At 52.1% G+C, this 13,043-nt stretch overlaps 1 protein-coding gene across 1 annotated transcript in view; it reads left to right on the top strand.

The window, feature by feature from the left end:
* Positions 1-13,043, top strand: part of LOC117438715 (hydrocephalus-inducing protein homolog) — a 55,180-nt gene that overhangs the window by 16,132 nt on the left and 26,005 nt on the right. Inside the window, exons 9-18 of the mRNA XM_034074157.1 lie at positions 252-351; positions 1,458-1,576; positions 1,943-2,166; positions 3,591-3,658; positions 5,007-5,242; positions 5,822-5,922; positions 7,184-7,319; positions 7,778-7,942; positions 10,647-10,799; positions 12,243-12,481. Coding sequence (XP_033930048.1) covers positions 252-351; positions 1,458-1,576; positions 1,943-2,166; positions 3,591-3,658; positions 5,007-5,242; positions 5,822-5,922; positions 7,184-7,319; positions 7,778-7,942; positions 10,647-10,799; positions 12,243-12,481 — 1,541 coding nt within the window. The remainder of the gene's footprint in view (positions 1-251; positions 352-1,457; positions 1,577-1,942; positions 2,167-3,590; positions 3,659-5,006; positions 5,243-5,821; positions 5,923-7,183; positions 7,320-7,777; positions 7,943-10,646; positions 10,800-12,242; positions 12,482-13,043) is intronic.

The following is a 13,043-nucleotide window of genomic DNA, read 5'->3' as shown; positions in this document are numbered from 1 at the left end:
CAGACTTAAATCCCTGAGCCAGAGCTCAGTCTCTTCTGAGGGTAACAAAAGCCCCTTCCGGGCGCCAGTAAAGGCGAGGGACTTTGGAAGGTGTTTCTGCAGCTGCTTCCAAGCTCTCCTCTAAATTCTGTTGACAAGTGTTGCTTGCTCCTTGCTCTTTGCTGATGCTCTAAATAAAGGCTTACAGGGCTGTAGTGACAACAAGAATGTGCTGTTTGAAGATAAATAGTTTGCTGTCACTTCTGTTTCAGGAGGGAGATATCTTGCCAAATTCTTCACTTGAAATCAATGTGATCTTTAAGCCCAAAGAAGCCAGAGTCTACCAAGAGGCAGCCTACTGTGACATCTCAGGTACAGCTCCTTCCTCCTGCTCCTGTTCCCACAGAGGAGGTACAAACACTCTTCCAGCCCACTGGGATCTCGTGTAGCTCTGGAGGGCTCAAGAGGACAGTGCTGGCACATGCTGCTGTCCCTGCGGTTCCCGGTGGTCTCCTGTCTGAGGCCAGGGCTCAGGGTGCCTGGCTCTGGCTTCCTGACCCCAGAAGAGACAAAGCAGTGAAGGAATAAGCTTTCCTGGCACGGGTTTGCCAGCATTTGCAACACACACAGCTTTAATGAAGGAGCCCCAGGAGCCTGTAGACTATTTACCTCCAAGATGAGTCTCGGTTGCGTGGCTCTCTCCTCCTCCTGGTGCTGCTCGCCTTGTGTGCAGAGTAGAATGGGATGGCAGTGAGATCTCGTCCAAAATTTGAGCCAGGATTCAGGCTTCATTGGCTGAGAGCAGCTTTCAGACTGAAGATCTTGTGCTCTGTCATCTCTAGCAAATCTGAGGGAAAGAAGCCACCCTGGAGTTTGGCTGTAAGCCTTGAGGTCTCGGTTGCGTTTGCACCAAGGGATGTGTATGTTAGCAGTACATGTCTGGCTTATGTGATCTGCTCAGTGAGAGGGCTGGTTTTCCATGGCTGGAGGGAGACTCTTCATGGGGGACTGGAGAGATGAGACAAGGGGTGATGGGTTTGAGCTTAAACAGGGGAGATTTAGTTTAGATATCCAGAAGAAATTGTTTGCTGTGAGAGTGGTGAGGCACTGGAACAGGCTGCCCAAGGAAGTTGCTCCGTCCCTGGCAATGTTCAAGTTCAGGCTGGATGGGACTTGGAGCAGCCTGGTCTAGTGGAAGGTGTCGCTGTCCATGGCAAGGGGCTGGAAGTGGATGATCTTGAGGTCCTTTCCAATGCAAACCATTCTGTGGTTCTCTGAGACACCATCCCAGGGGGTTGGTTAGAAATGAGAAACCAGCCCCAAGGCTGATCTCCTGAGAGACGAGATGGGTCCCGTATCTTCTCCTGGAGCATCTGGAGGTGGTTCCATGCAGGCCAGGGACCGGCAGCAGCACTGAGACAACCTGGAAAGTGATGGGTAGCAGAAGGAATTGCGCTCACAGAGATTTCCCTCCACAGGCTGTGAGACCAGGCTGCCCCTGTGCATCAGCGGGGAAGGCGTCGGGCCCCAGGTGGAACTCAGCTGTGACCAGCTGAGCGTCGGGAAGGTGTTTGTTGGCTCAAGCCACAGCTACGGGGTGAGCAGGACGGGTGGCAGGGCATGGGGTGGATCCGGATGGCTCGTGGGCAGCAGTGAGCCTGGTGGAGGTGTGGGATGGGTCTGAATCAAGTTGGTGGTGCTGAGCAGGTCCTTGCCACTGCAGGTCAAGTGGAGTGCTCTGTGTCAGGGGAGTAAGGCCAGAGTGGCTCTGTTTGTGTGAAGTTATCCCTGCTTTGCATGAAAAAGCCCTGGGGCAGAACTTGTCCTGTTGTATTTGGCAGCAGCGCTCAGCATCTTCTGCCTTTTACAGATGTTAATTGCTAAAGTAGAAAAGAAGTGAGGCTTCAGTAAGTAAAGAGGATTCTTCATGTATTTCCATGTTGCTTTCTTGCTGCTGCTGCAGGTGCTCCTGCTCAACAGAGGAGTTACTGAGGCTCCCTTCAGCGTGGTGTATCCGGAGAGAGCTCTGGACTCCTGCTTCACCTTTGCCCCCCGGGAGGGCATGCTTTTGCCTTTGGAGCATCAGGTCATCCGGATCTCCTTCAATGCCAGTGTCCTGGGGCAGTTCACAGAAGAATTCCAGTTGAGTGTGAAGGGATCCCCTGAGCCTCTGACGCTGACTGTGAGGTGAGGAGGGTTCTAAGAGCTTGGTGGTCACATTTGTAGCTCTCTCTGGGTAATCGTCTCCCACCTACCTCATTTGCTGATGAAGCAGAGAAAGAAAAGGCTTGTCTGAGGTCTTGACCTTAGCTCTCATCCTGGCATCCCCACACTAAGAGCCCACACTAACCTTGACTCCAGTTTGACCCTGACTCCTTGCGACTGCAGCAGCAAATGAAGTGTAACTGTCAGCAAGAGGGAGCTGTGGAATAGTTTGGGTTGAACAGAGCATTTGCTGTGGTCCTTGATTTTGAACTGAGAGGCAGAGCTGGCATTGGTTGGCATCAACCGTGAAAGAAATGAATGGGTGTTGTGCAGCTTCACGTGGTGATTCAAGTGGATGTTGGTGAGTGCTGGAGTTTGGAGCCTTAAAGTCTGCTGAATTTAAGGGCAGGTGAGGTGATGTGGTGGGTTCAGGTTTCATTATCCCTGCAAGTAGTTGAAAGGAGGATGGAGCCAGGAGGTGTCCGGTCTCTTTTCCCAAGTAACAAGGAAAAGGACAAGAGGAAGTGGCCTCAATCTGTGCAGGGCAGTTTTAGACTGGATGTTAGGAAGAATTTCTCCCCAAAAGGGTGCTCGGGCATTGGAACAGGCTGCCCCGGGCAGCGATGGAGTCAGCATCCCTGGAAGTGTTCCCAAACCATGTAGACAAGGCTCTTAGTGACATGGTTTAGTAGTGGCCTTGGCAGTGCTGTGGTGACAGTTGGACTTGATGATCTGAAAGGTCTTTTCCAACATAGATGATTTTAGGCTTCTCTGTTGGGTGGTGTAAGACGTGTTGCTCTTGGATGTGTCAGCTGGTGCACTGGTGATGAGCTGGTGCTTTCCTCCAAGATTCAACTGTCCACTGTGTTGAATTGTTGCTGCTGTTATCAAGGGATGTTTGGGGCTCCCCTGGCTTCATGTCTCAAAGTCCTGCCCCCATAATGATTGTGTAGGTCAAGATCTTCTGAGAAAGGTTTTCCTGTACTCCATGGAAAGAGCAGTTCCAGCTAAGAAATGCCAAAGCAAGAAAGCTGTGGCTGTAAAGGGTAGTTCCATCGGCTCTGCTTTACTGGGGGCACGCATGTGTCCAACACATTACAGATGGGGAAACTGAGGCACGCAGCCAGCACTTGTTTGGTGTCCTTCATCAGGCCTTCAGCAACTTGGGGGCATACCCTGCATGACACTGTGCCCCAAGCCCCACCAGCAGCTATGGGCTACTGACCACTTTGCTTTGGCTGCCTCCTGTGCAGCTGGATGCTGTGCTGAGCATGAGGGTGAGGGGTTGATTTGAAACCCGCTGAGGTTCTCAGGCTGGCTTTTACCCACCGGAACGGTAAGGAAAGCTGAAGGCTTTGCAGTGCTCTTTAACCAAGGCAATGTCTCCTCTGCCTTTGTCCTCACAGTGGCTGTGTCATTGGGCCAGCGTTTCATTTCGATGTATCGTGCCTCCGCTTCGGTGAAGTCTCCTTCGGTGAGTGTGCCCTGGGCTTGGGCTGCAGGGTGGGAGGTCTGAGCCTTATCCAAATGGAGCACTTGGCCAGGACATCATTGTCACTTGTGTTCCTCCATAGCCACCTTCAGCATGTCAAAAGCAGGACTGCCAGCTGCTAGGCAGTGTTTTGCCATCATGAGATCAAAGAGAACCAGACAGAATGGCACAGAGACAATTGAATGGTTCAAATAGAACCTAAGGAGTAGAAAGTCAGTGTTCTCTGGTGTCCCTGACAGTCATTCCAGCCCCAGTCTCCCAGTCCTTGGCAAAAGAACGACTGTGAGAGTGTCTCTTGTCCTGGGACAACTGGAGAAGGGAGTTGAAGGCAAGTTGTAGGTGCCCTGGGTGGATTTTGCTGTTGAGAGGCAAGGGCAGCATTTACCCACCTGCCCATTAGCATGAGAAATCAATTAGTGCTGTGAGGCCAAGTCGTTGTCAGCTCCCAGGTAACATGGCCAAGCAGGAGCTCTGCATTGGGCACTCATGTCTTCAGACACGGGCTCCTCCTTCCCCACCAAAAGGCCTGTGCACCCAGAGCATCTCCACTGAGATGCACATTCTGGTTCTCTGTCTCAATCTTGCAAAGGACTTCTCACTGAGACGGTCCAAAGTTGAAATGTGGCCTCAGTCCCCAGGTCAGCTGTGATTGTGTCAGTGGCTTCCATGATGGAAAGCAAGTACCAAAGCTGAAGCCACATCAGCCTTTGTGGGGTAACAAAATCCAGCGTGCAGCATGGCTGTGTGTCCCCACTCCTTCGGGAGGGTGAGACACAGGTCCTGCTGTCCTGCTTGTTCTTGAGCAAGCTTCAGGTTTGCTTCCAGTCAAGTGTGCTATGAGCTGTCACGGGCTCAGTCTTGGTTGTCCCAAGCCAGGAGATGCATCGAGGTTCCTGTCTGGAGAAAGTGCTTTAGAGTGCTCAGCATCATGCTGTGGCTCCCAAATTCTTCCCAATTTCAACATACTGCTTTTACCTCTTGAAAACCATGGGGGTGTTTGTGGAGTTGAAGGGATTTTCTGGATTGACTTTTCGGAGTCAATGTTCTGGATGCACCATCATCGTTGAGAAGGAATTGGTGCTGGTTTGGGGGAGGTGAGAGCTCCTGACAGTTAGAGAGAGGCATTGTGGTGTTGAGCATCACACAGAGTGGGCATTTCTGTGTGACAAGCATAAAAGGGAACTTCATTGACGAGGACTTCCCCACAGAGCTTCTCAATCAGCTGTAATTGCCATTGAAAGGAGGCAAACTGCAAGTGCAGTTTTATCACAGCAGGATGTCCAGCCCAGGAATCACGGGATAATAAACTCCTGTTGTTTCCTTTTCCCAGGCTTTCCTCGCACCCTGTGCTGCCGCCTCACTAACACTTCCCCAGTGCCCTTCAACTTCAACCTTCGCATTCCTGGGGACGGCTTGGGAGCACCCAGCGTGACCAGTTTTGCTCAGGTGTCAGAGCGCACTGGTCTGTGGTGGAGAAAGAGAGGCCGAGGTGCCAACAAGCCAGCTGAATTTACTATCAGGCCCTTCAGAGGGAGTGTCTGCTCCAAGGGACACTTGGATATCCAGGTACGGGAAGAGCCCAGCCCTGTGTGCTTCAGAGGTGGAGCTGGAGCTTCAGTGATGTTGAGGGGGCTTTAGCACTGCTGGCTCTGAGCGTCATGCGAGTAAGAGATGTGCACTAGTGTTGGGCTCTACATCTGCCCTGGCAACGGCAAAGTGTATTCAGTAATTCAGATATTGTCCAAAGACTTCTGTTACTGCCAGAGACTGTGCTCTGCACATGAACCAGCAGAAGAATTAAAGGCAAACGTCATAGAATCCTATCCTGGTTTGGAAGAGACCTTACAGCTCATGCAGTTCCAACCCCCTGCCACGGGCAGGAACACCTTCCAGCAGACGAGGTTGCTCCAAGCCACATCCAAACTGGCCTTGAACACTGCCAGGGATGGGGCAGTAACAGCTTCTCTGGAGCAACCTGTGCCAGGGCCTCAGCACCCGCACAGGGAAGAACGTCTTCATGGTATCTCATCTTCCTAAGATCTGCTAAATCCTTCCTTTCCTTGCTGTGGAATGAGACCTGGAGGGCACTGCATATGGCTGATGGGGTTTGGGAGTGATGACGTATTTGATGCTCTTGTCTTCCAGGTCACCCTGTGCTCCAACACCGTGAAGAGATACAAGCTGGCCCTGGTGGTAGATGTGGATGGTGTTGGCAGAGAGGTGTTATCGCTGCCCGTCAGAGCCAGGTACCAGCGCTTCTCTTGCAGCCCATCTTCTATCCCTGTGCATCTGTCACAAGCAAGTGGTGCTGCCTTGCATAGAGGTGTCTGGCTCCAGCTCCAAATGAGGAGCATTGCTCAATGAGCTAGTTCTGCCCAGCTAGAGAGGAGAAGAGCAGCACATGGAAAACAGTCCACGATGAGCAGCACTTGCACTCAGCCACAGGCACAGCCCAGAGCCTTTTCCTACAGGAAACTGATTCTGTTCCTTATTGGCCTGCTCTGGGGGCTTGAGGTGTAACGTTTCCAAAGGGCCACCTCTCCTCCTTCCTGCAAGTGTTGGACTTGTGCTGGCTTATGACCAGAATCCAAGCCTGGTTTGGGCCACAGCAAGCAGCTGCTGCAAGCTGTTGTCTGTCTCAGTTAAGGAGGGGGCGTGCAGATGGGCAAGGGCCTTAGGGCAGGACTGGTGAGGGAAAAGTAAAGGCGAGATCTTACAAAAAACAAAGTAGTCCTTGGTGTGGAAGGTGAGCTCAGGTTTTCCTGCTTCCCTCTAATATGATGTTCTCAGAGTTAAGCTAAAAGTTGTTAGTGCTTCAGCCAGATTCAGGCCTGTTGTGCTGCGGTGGGTGTCAGTTCAATGGCAAGAGGGATGCAGTTCACCGGTGCTGTTCCCTCTGCCAGGCAGAGTTGTGCAGTCAGTGCCTGGGCTGCAGTTGTGTAGAACAAGTGCAAATGGGAGCAGCTGGTGTGTGGAGCCATGGGGAAAGGACCAAGGCAGCCACAGGACCTGGGAGAGGGTTATCGCTGATGGCGCAGGGCAGGTGGTGGTCTACCCCCTGCATTGCTGGGGTAAAGGGCTGGATTTCAGGCAGGGACACGGCAGTGTTTTCCCTGAGCCACTGGAGTCTGGTGTTCCTGGAGCCTTGGCGAGCGCTGCTCCTCCTCAGTGGGAAAGCTCCCTCAGAGCTCACACCTTGCTGGGGCCATTGAGAGGGTCCTTGCAAGCCTCCTGGGGCAAAGGGGGGACAAAGCTGACTTGGGACAGGGCACCGTGCTCTGCGTGGGCACTGAGCAGCTTTTGTGATGCTGAGACTCAGGGTCTGCCCCTCCTTGCAAGAGGTTGTTGGGTGAAAAGAAATGAAAGGCTGTTGGTCACTGTAGGGGTATCAAATGTCTACTTGACAGTGACAAACGTGTCATGCTCCATTTGGTGCTCCTTGAGAAATAAACAAGTAAGCAACACTGTCTCAGACTCTAATTGCCTTTTGCTCATCTCTCTGCCTAGATGTGTAGTTCCCCCGCTGCGAGTGCTCCAGCCGGCTGTGACATTTGGACGATGCTCTCTCAAAGTCCCTTATCAGCAGATGCTGACCCTTGTGAACGACAGCAACCTTCCAGGCTGCTACTGGGCTCTTCCTCAGGTTTGGCATCGCATCCGCCTCTTGCCTCCAGTGCCACCTAGGGGTTTGTTAGGGAAAAACCTGGTTTGGTTAAGATGTTGCTGATTTGTATTCAACCCTAAAGGTTTGCTGGGAACAGGAAGCTACCGGCAGATCAACTTCAGGAAGCAGCTTAAACTCTGCAGGAAGCAGATTATATTCTGGTTTTGGGGATGATTTCAATGCAGGAGAACATGTATGGTTGTGAAAAGCTGCTGCAAGGAGGCTGCCAGCACGGGATGGGGGGTTGTGGAGGCAGCAGCTTTTGGACCCCCTCAGGATGCTGAACCCATGCATTTCTTGCATCTTGAGTTGTGCCTTTCTGCTTTCTCGTAGGGGTTTTTCGACATGTGTGTGAGTTGCTGTTGCAGTAGATGTTAAAGAGTTGAAAGTTTCCTCAAAGGTCACTCTGAAGTCGTGTTTGATTCTGTCCCTTGTAGGAGAACAAGGAGGCTGCTGCTGTGTGGTACTCCAGCCCTGAGCCCCGTGGGATTCTCCAGCCTCACAGCTCGGTGGAGATCCCGTTCACACTGGAAGTCCAGGTGACAGGAAATCATGACACCGTTGCTCATGTTGCGGTGTTTGGGAGTAAGGAATCCCCACTGGTGAGTGCTGGGGCAGCCGTGTGCCTTTGTGCCTCTCATCATGGTGGGATGTAAAGCGTACAGGGGTTCTTTCCAGGGAAAATGATCTATGGCTGTTGTCTACAAGGAAAGCAGGGATTCATGGCCTAAGCAACACTAGTGCCTGGAGAAGAGGGAGGCTGGTATCCCCTTAGGTGGTGTGTCTGACACTTGCACGTGTCAGTATGGAAGTGTCTGACACAGCATATAATTACGGGTGTGTGAGACAGGATACCAAGCCTAACCTGAAACCCAGAGCAGTCCCTGGCTCTTGTACTCTGCTGTGTTTGTTACAGCTGAACAGCAACTGCTGCTTCATTAGAACTTGTGTTGAGGAGCAGGCAGGGACACCCTGATAGCAGCTACAGCGAGCGCTGTGTTGGAAACGGTGCCAAAGGGATGTTCTATCCAGAGCTGGAATGCAGCTTTGCTGGAAGTCAGGTCCATCATGTGTGAGCAACATCCATCCATCAGATCTCCTTGCCAAAAGCCCCACCAAGGACACCAGAGTCTGCACACCGCTTACATCTGGAGCACAGAGTCTTTGTTTGTCCACCAAGCTTGGAAGTGGATGAGGCAAAGCCTTCCTGGGCTGAAGCCTGCTGAAAGATGTTGTTTGCAACAGCAGCAATGACAACAAAATGTAGACAAGGGGATGGTGTCTGTAGTCTCCTGGCTTCATCTGGCTGAAACAGAGAACAAATCTAGTTAATGAAACTTTAAATGGTAGTAACTTTTGAAGCAGCTGTTTTAAAATGTCTTGTCCAATCTTGGGGCATGAAAGAGGATGTCAGAGGGTTGCTGGGAACCTGATGCTGTCTGCAATGAAAAATAAGGCTGATATGTTGAAAGCACTTGCAGGGCTTTAAACTTTTCTTAAAGTGAACAAAAATGCTGCTACTAAATCCCCTGATGGCACCAAGTATCTCCACTCCAGCCTGTTGTGGATATGCGTGTAAAGAGTCAACAGGAAGGCCAGGCAGTGCTGGAGGTCTGAAGTTTGACCACAGTTGCTCTTAGGAGCAACTTCTATTTGTATAGAAGGAATATTTCCCTTGAAGAGGAAAGTTTCTCCCCACTAGAATAACCAACCAGTTGTTTAACTGTGAGCTGCTTTTTAACTCCTGGTTTCTTGCACAGCTTTTACCCTTGGGCTAACAGTTTGTAGTTTCAAAGTTCACCTTAACTTAATCTTTTTGATGTGGAGGTGAACATGTCAATGTTTTGCCCAAAGGGTGAGCAATTCAGCTGGAGGATGGTGGCTGTCCCATATATTGCAGAAAGCAAGATATTACAGCATCTCCGACTGGTTTGGGTTGGAAGGGACCTCAAAGCTCCTCCAGTTCAAACCCCCTGCCACAGTCAGGGACACCTTCCACTAAACCTGGTAGCTCCAAGCCACATCAAAGCTGGCCTTGAACAGTGCCAGGGATGGGGCAGCCATAGCTCCTCTGGGCAGCCTGTGCCAGCCACAGCTCCTCTGGGCATTCTGTGCCAGCCACAGCTCCTCTGGGCAGCCTGTGCCAGCCACAGCTCCTCTGGGCAGCCTGTGCCAGCCATAGCTCCTCTGGGCAGCCTGTGCCAGCCACAGCTCCTCTGGGCAGCCTGTGCCAGCCATAGCTCCTCTGGGCAGTCTGTGCCAGCCATAGCTCCTCTGGGCAGTCTGTGCCAGCCACAGCTCCTCTGGGCAGTCTGTGCCAGCCACAGCTCCTCTGGGCAGCCTGTGCCAGCCATAGCTCCTCTGGGCAATCTGTGCCAGAGCCTCACCACCCCTCACAGGGAAGATCTTCTTCCCAGGATCTCATCTTGATGACCCCCGCCGTCAATTTAGACCCACTCTTCCTTGTTCTGTCTCCACAGGCCCTTACTCAAAGCTCCTCTCCAGGTTTCTTGTTGGCCCCTTTAGGCCCTGGAAGCTGCTTTAAGGTCTCTCCAAAACCTTCCCTTCTTCAGGCTCTCCAAGCCTGCTGAAGGCTTGGGGTGTTTGGAGCTGGAGAAATCCAGCCAGACTGGATAACTTCTCCTTGGTTTTAGTGATGTGAGAGGGGGGTTTAGCAAAAGGATCCACATTCCTCCTCCTCTGGTTTGTGCCCCTCCTGCAGGAACAAACTGTTTGGTCTCAGGCTGTCAACAGAAAAAATACTGCTCGAATGATGCAATTAATAATTGATGTCTCAATGCAATAAGGAACTAATAGCAGGAATGCACACAAGCACAAATGAGAGGCAACTAACTTTCATGATCTCTACTGTGAAGAGCTTTGCTTCCAACCTTGTGCTGGTTTTCCCAGGAGAGGCTTCGGGAAGGTTGAAGAAGTTCCTGTGCAGTGTGGCCGTGCAGCCACAGCAGTGAGGGAGGGTGATTTATGGCAAGACAGAGCATTAGAAGGAGCAGGTGTAGGCACAGGGTGGAGGAAGGAGAGGTGACAGCAACGAGGAGGTGTGAAAAGCATGCATGGGAGATGGGGGTTCTGTATCCCCTCATAATGGGATCTTGTGACTTTCAGATCTGCAGGGACCACTCCAGGTGCCACCTTTGCTCCAGCGTTCCTGTTTCAGCCTCACAACCCTGACAGCTTCAAACAGTCAGAATTCCCTCAGCCTACGAGCACCCTTAGAGCTGTGCAGTCATTCTAAACTTTCCCTGTTGTTTTTTTCTCTTTCCTTCCTGCTGCCTCCTGGAGCAGAAAATCCATTTCTTGAGCACTGGAGAAGGACCAGTTGTCCACGTGCAGCCAAGCCAGATCAATTTTGGCAGCATCCAAGTTCTACAAGATGCTTCCCGAACCCTCCACCTCTCCAATCAGTCTGTCATCCCTGCATCCTTCTCAGCAAAGATGGTAAGTGTCGCTGGGGCTGTTTTCCAGTGCACGTGACTGGCCCATAGCAGCCTGTGACTGGATTATTTATTTCTGTGCAACATTTCCATATGACTGAGAACCAAACATGTCCTGTTGTGCTGTGCCTATTGACAACTGAATGCCAGAGGGTTAGAAGTCTTCAAGAGAGCTGTGCTTCTAGAAGCAAGCTGAGAGCTTTTCCCAAAGGAAAAGCAGGGGGAGTTTGGTCATTAAATGTTGTGCTTGGCAGCAGCTGGCCAAGCCGTACCCGTGTCCTGGAGAACCGCGATGTGCAGAGTGGTGTCCGTGGTCTCCCCAGCCTGGCAGGGAGGGCAGATGTGATCATGGAGGGGTGAGCTGTGGACAGGGAACACAAATGGAGACAAGCTCTGCCCCTTGATTCTGTAAAACTTCCCGTTGATGGTGCTCAGGGCAGAGGCTAACCCACTGTGGTCCCCATGCTTGTGCTGAGGAGATGCTGATGCTGAGGAGCCAGGAGGAGGCCGGTTGGTGGTGGGAGCATGTAGCCAGGCTCAGGCTCTGATGTCCGCCTCCTGCAGGGCTCGGGGTGCTTTTGGGCTGTTTCCTGCCGTGGCTGTTTGTGTGGATAAGGAGCAGCTTTGAAATGAAGAAGGGAGGGTCCCCCCACTGGGAATGCTGAACCACCCGGAACAAGGCTCTGCACCCAGCTGGTGCAGGACAGGGTTTATTTCCCCTTCATGAGCAGCCCTACGAGGACAGTGGGTCAGCCTGACAAAGTGGGAATGCTGTTGTTAGAGCACTCAAGGATAAGCAAGCAGCAGAGATGCTATCAGAGGCTGGGTATTTATCTTGAAAGTGGGAGGATTTTGTAGCATGGCTCCAGGAGGTTTCTTGTCTCTGAGACACAGGCTGGATTGGGGCAGGTAGAAGCTGACCTAGAAACCCAAGAGAATGTGTCTTAGCAGAGCCCTGTGGCCCTGGCAGGTCTCCTGTTCAGCACTGCACTGTGCTGCCCCTTGGAACCAGAGCAGATGCTGACTGAAAGAATGAGGACAGGATGCAAATCCTCCTCCCCTGACATGGGCTGTTGGCCTGGCCGGGCCCAGCAGGGCTGTGTTGGGTCACCCCAGGGAGTTGAAGGTCTGGCTCCGTCGAGACCCCCATCCTCGTTCCTCAGGACTAGTTTCTGGGGTACAATTTTCTACCCGGCTTGTTGCCAAGCTTTGATAGATGAGCTTTGTCAGGGAGCAGACTGGCAGATTCACCTCTGGAGCAGAGCTCTGAGGGCTCCTTTCCAAGGGAGCTGCCCTGTGTCAGCATGAACCAGAGAAGTTGTACATGAATGTCAGTGGGATCTTCACACCCACTGGCTTGGTGTGAACGTGTTGTCTGGGCAGCCCTTGGCTGGTGGCAGCCAGGTCCATGGTTTCCATCCTAAATGAGTGTTTGGTTGTCTTCCAGGCTGCTGAAAACTCGCGCTGGAGTATTGGACCCAGTCAAGGAGTGATCCCTGCCAAGGCCGAGGTGTCTGTGGCTGTCACTGCAAACTTGGATGACACGGAGCAATTCAAGGATGAGGTGGTGCTGTTCATTGAGAACAGTCGTGCCTGTGTCATCCCCGTCCAGGCTGTTGGCGTTGGCAGCACGATTGTCATTGACAAACCCTTTGGGCCGGAGCTCAACCTGGGAGCCTGCTTCAGGTAGGGAATCTCTGGGCTGCCACTTCCCCATGGGCTCAGCAAGGGGGAGTTCTGCTGCAGTCCCTCAAACTTCTTCAGTGCTCAAGGTCCTGACTCTGCTTCCCTGAAGCCACAGGGATCCCTTTAGAAACATTTTATGGCCATTTGAAAGTCGTTAGGTACTCTGAAAAGCCACCAAGCTGGAGAGCAGCAGCTAAATTGTTGCTGAATTGTCGTTAGTCATCATGCATTTATTTCCTCACTTTATCAAACAAAGGTTTGGAGGAAAAGAGCAGGTCCTGGAAGCCTGCAGCTGGGAAATGCTGCCTTCCAAGTATAACCATGTATCTCTTTGCAGTGATATGGCTTGCTTTCCCGTTCCCTCCGGAGTATCATCTGAGAGCAGCAGCAAGCCTGGGCAGCAGCTCGTTAGGTGCTTCTCGAGTGAATGAATGGTGCTGGTTTATTTCCCCTCTGTGCGGGAGCCCTGGAGGAGCAGCAGAATTTCTTTGCCCTGTGTCACCCCCAGTTGGCTCCTCTGCCCCACTCCATGCCCGGCTGCTCTTTATTAGACGTGGTGGCT

This window comes from Melopsittacus undulatus, unplaced genomic scaffold (genome assembly GCF_012275295.1).
Source record: "Melopsittacus undulatus isolate bMelUnd1 unplaced genomic scaffold, bMelUnd1.mat.Z mat_scaffold_56_arrow_ctg1, whole genome shotgun sequence".
NCBI lineage: Eukaryota > Metazoa > Chordata > Aves > Psittaciformes > Psittaculidae > Melopsittacus > Melopsittacus undulatus.
Note: the sequence above shows the minus strand (reverse complement) of the source record. Positions and strands in the feature narration are given on the sequence as shown.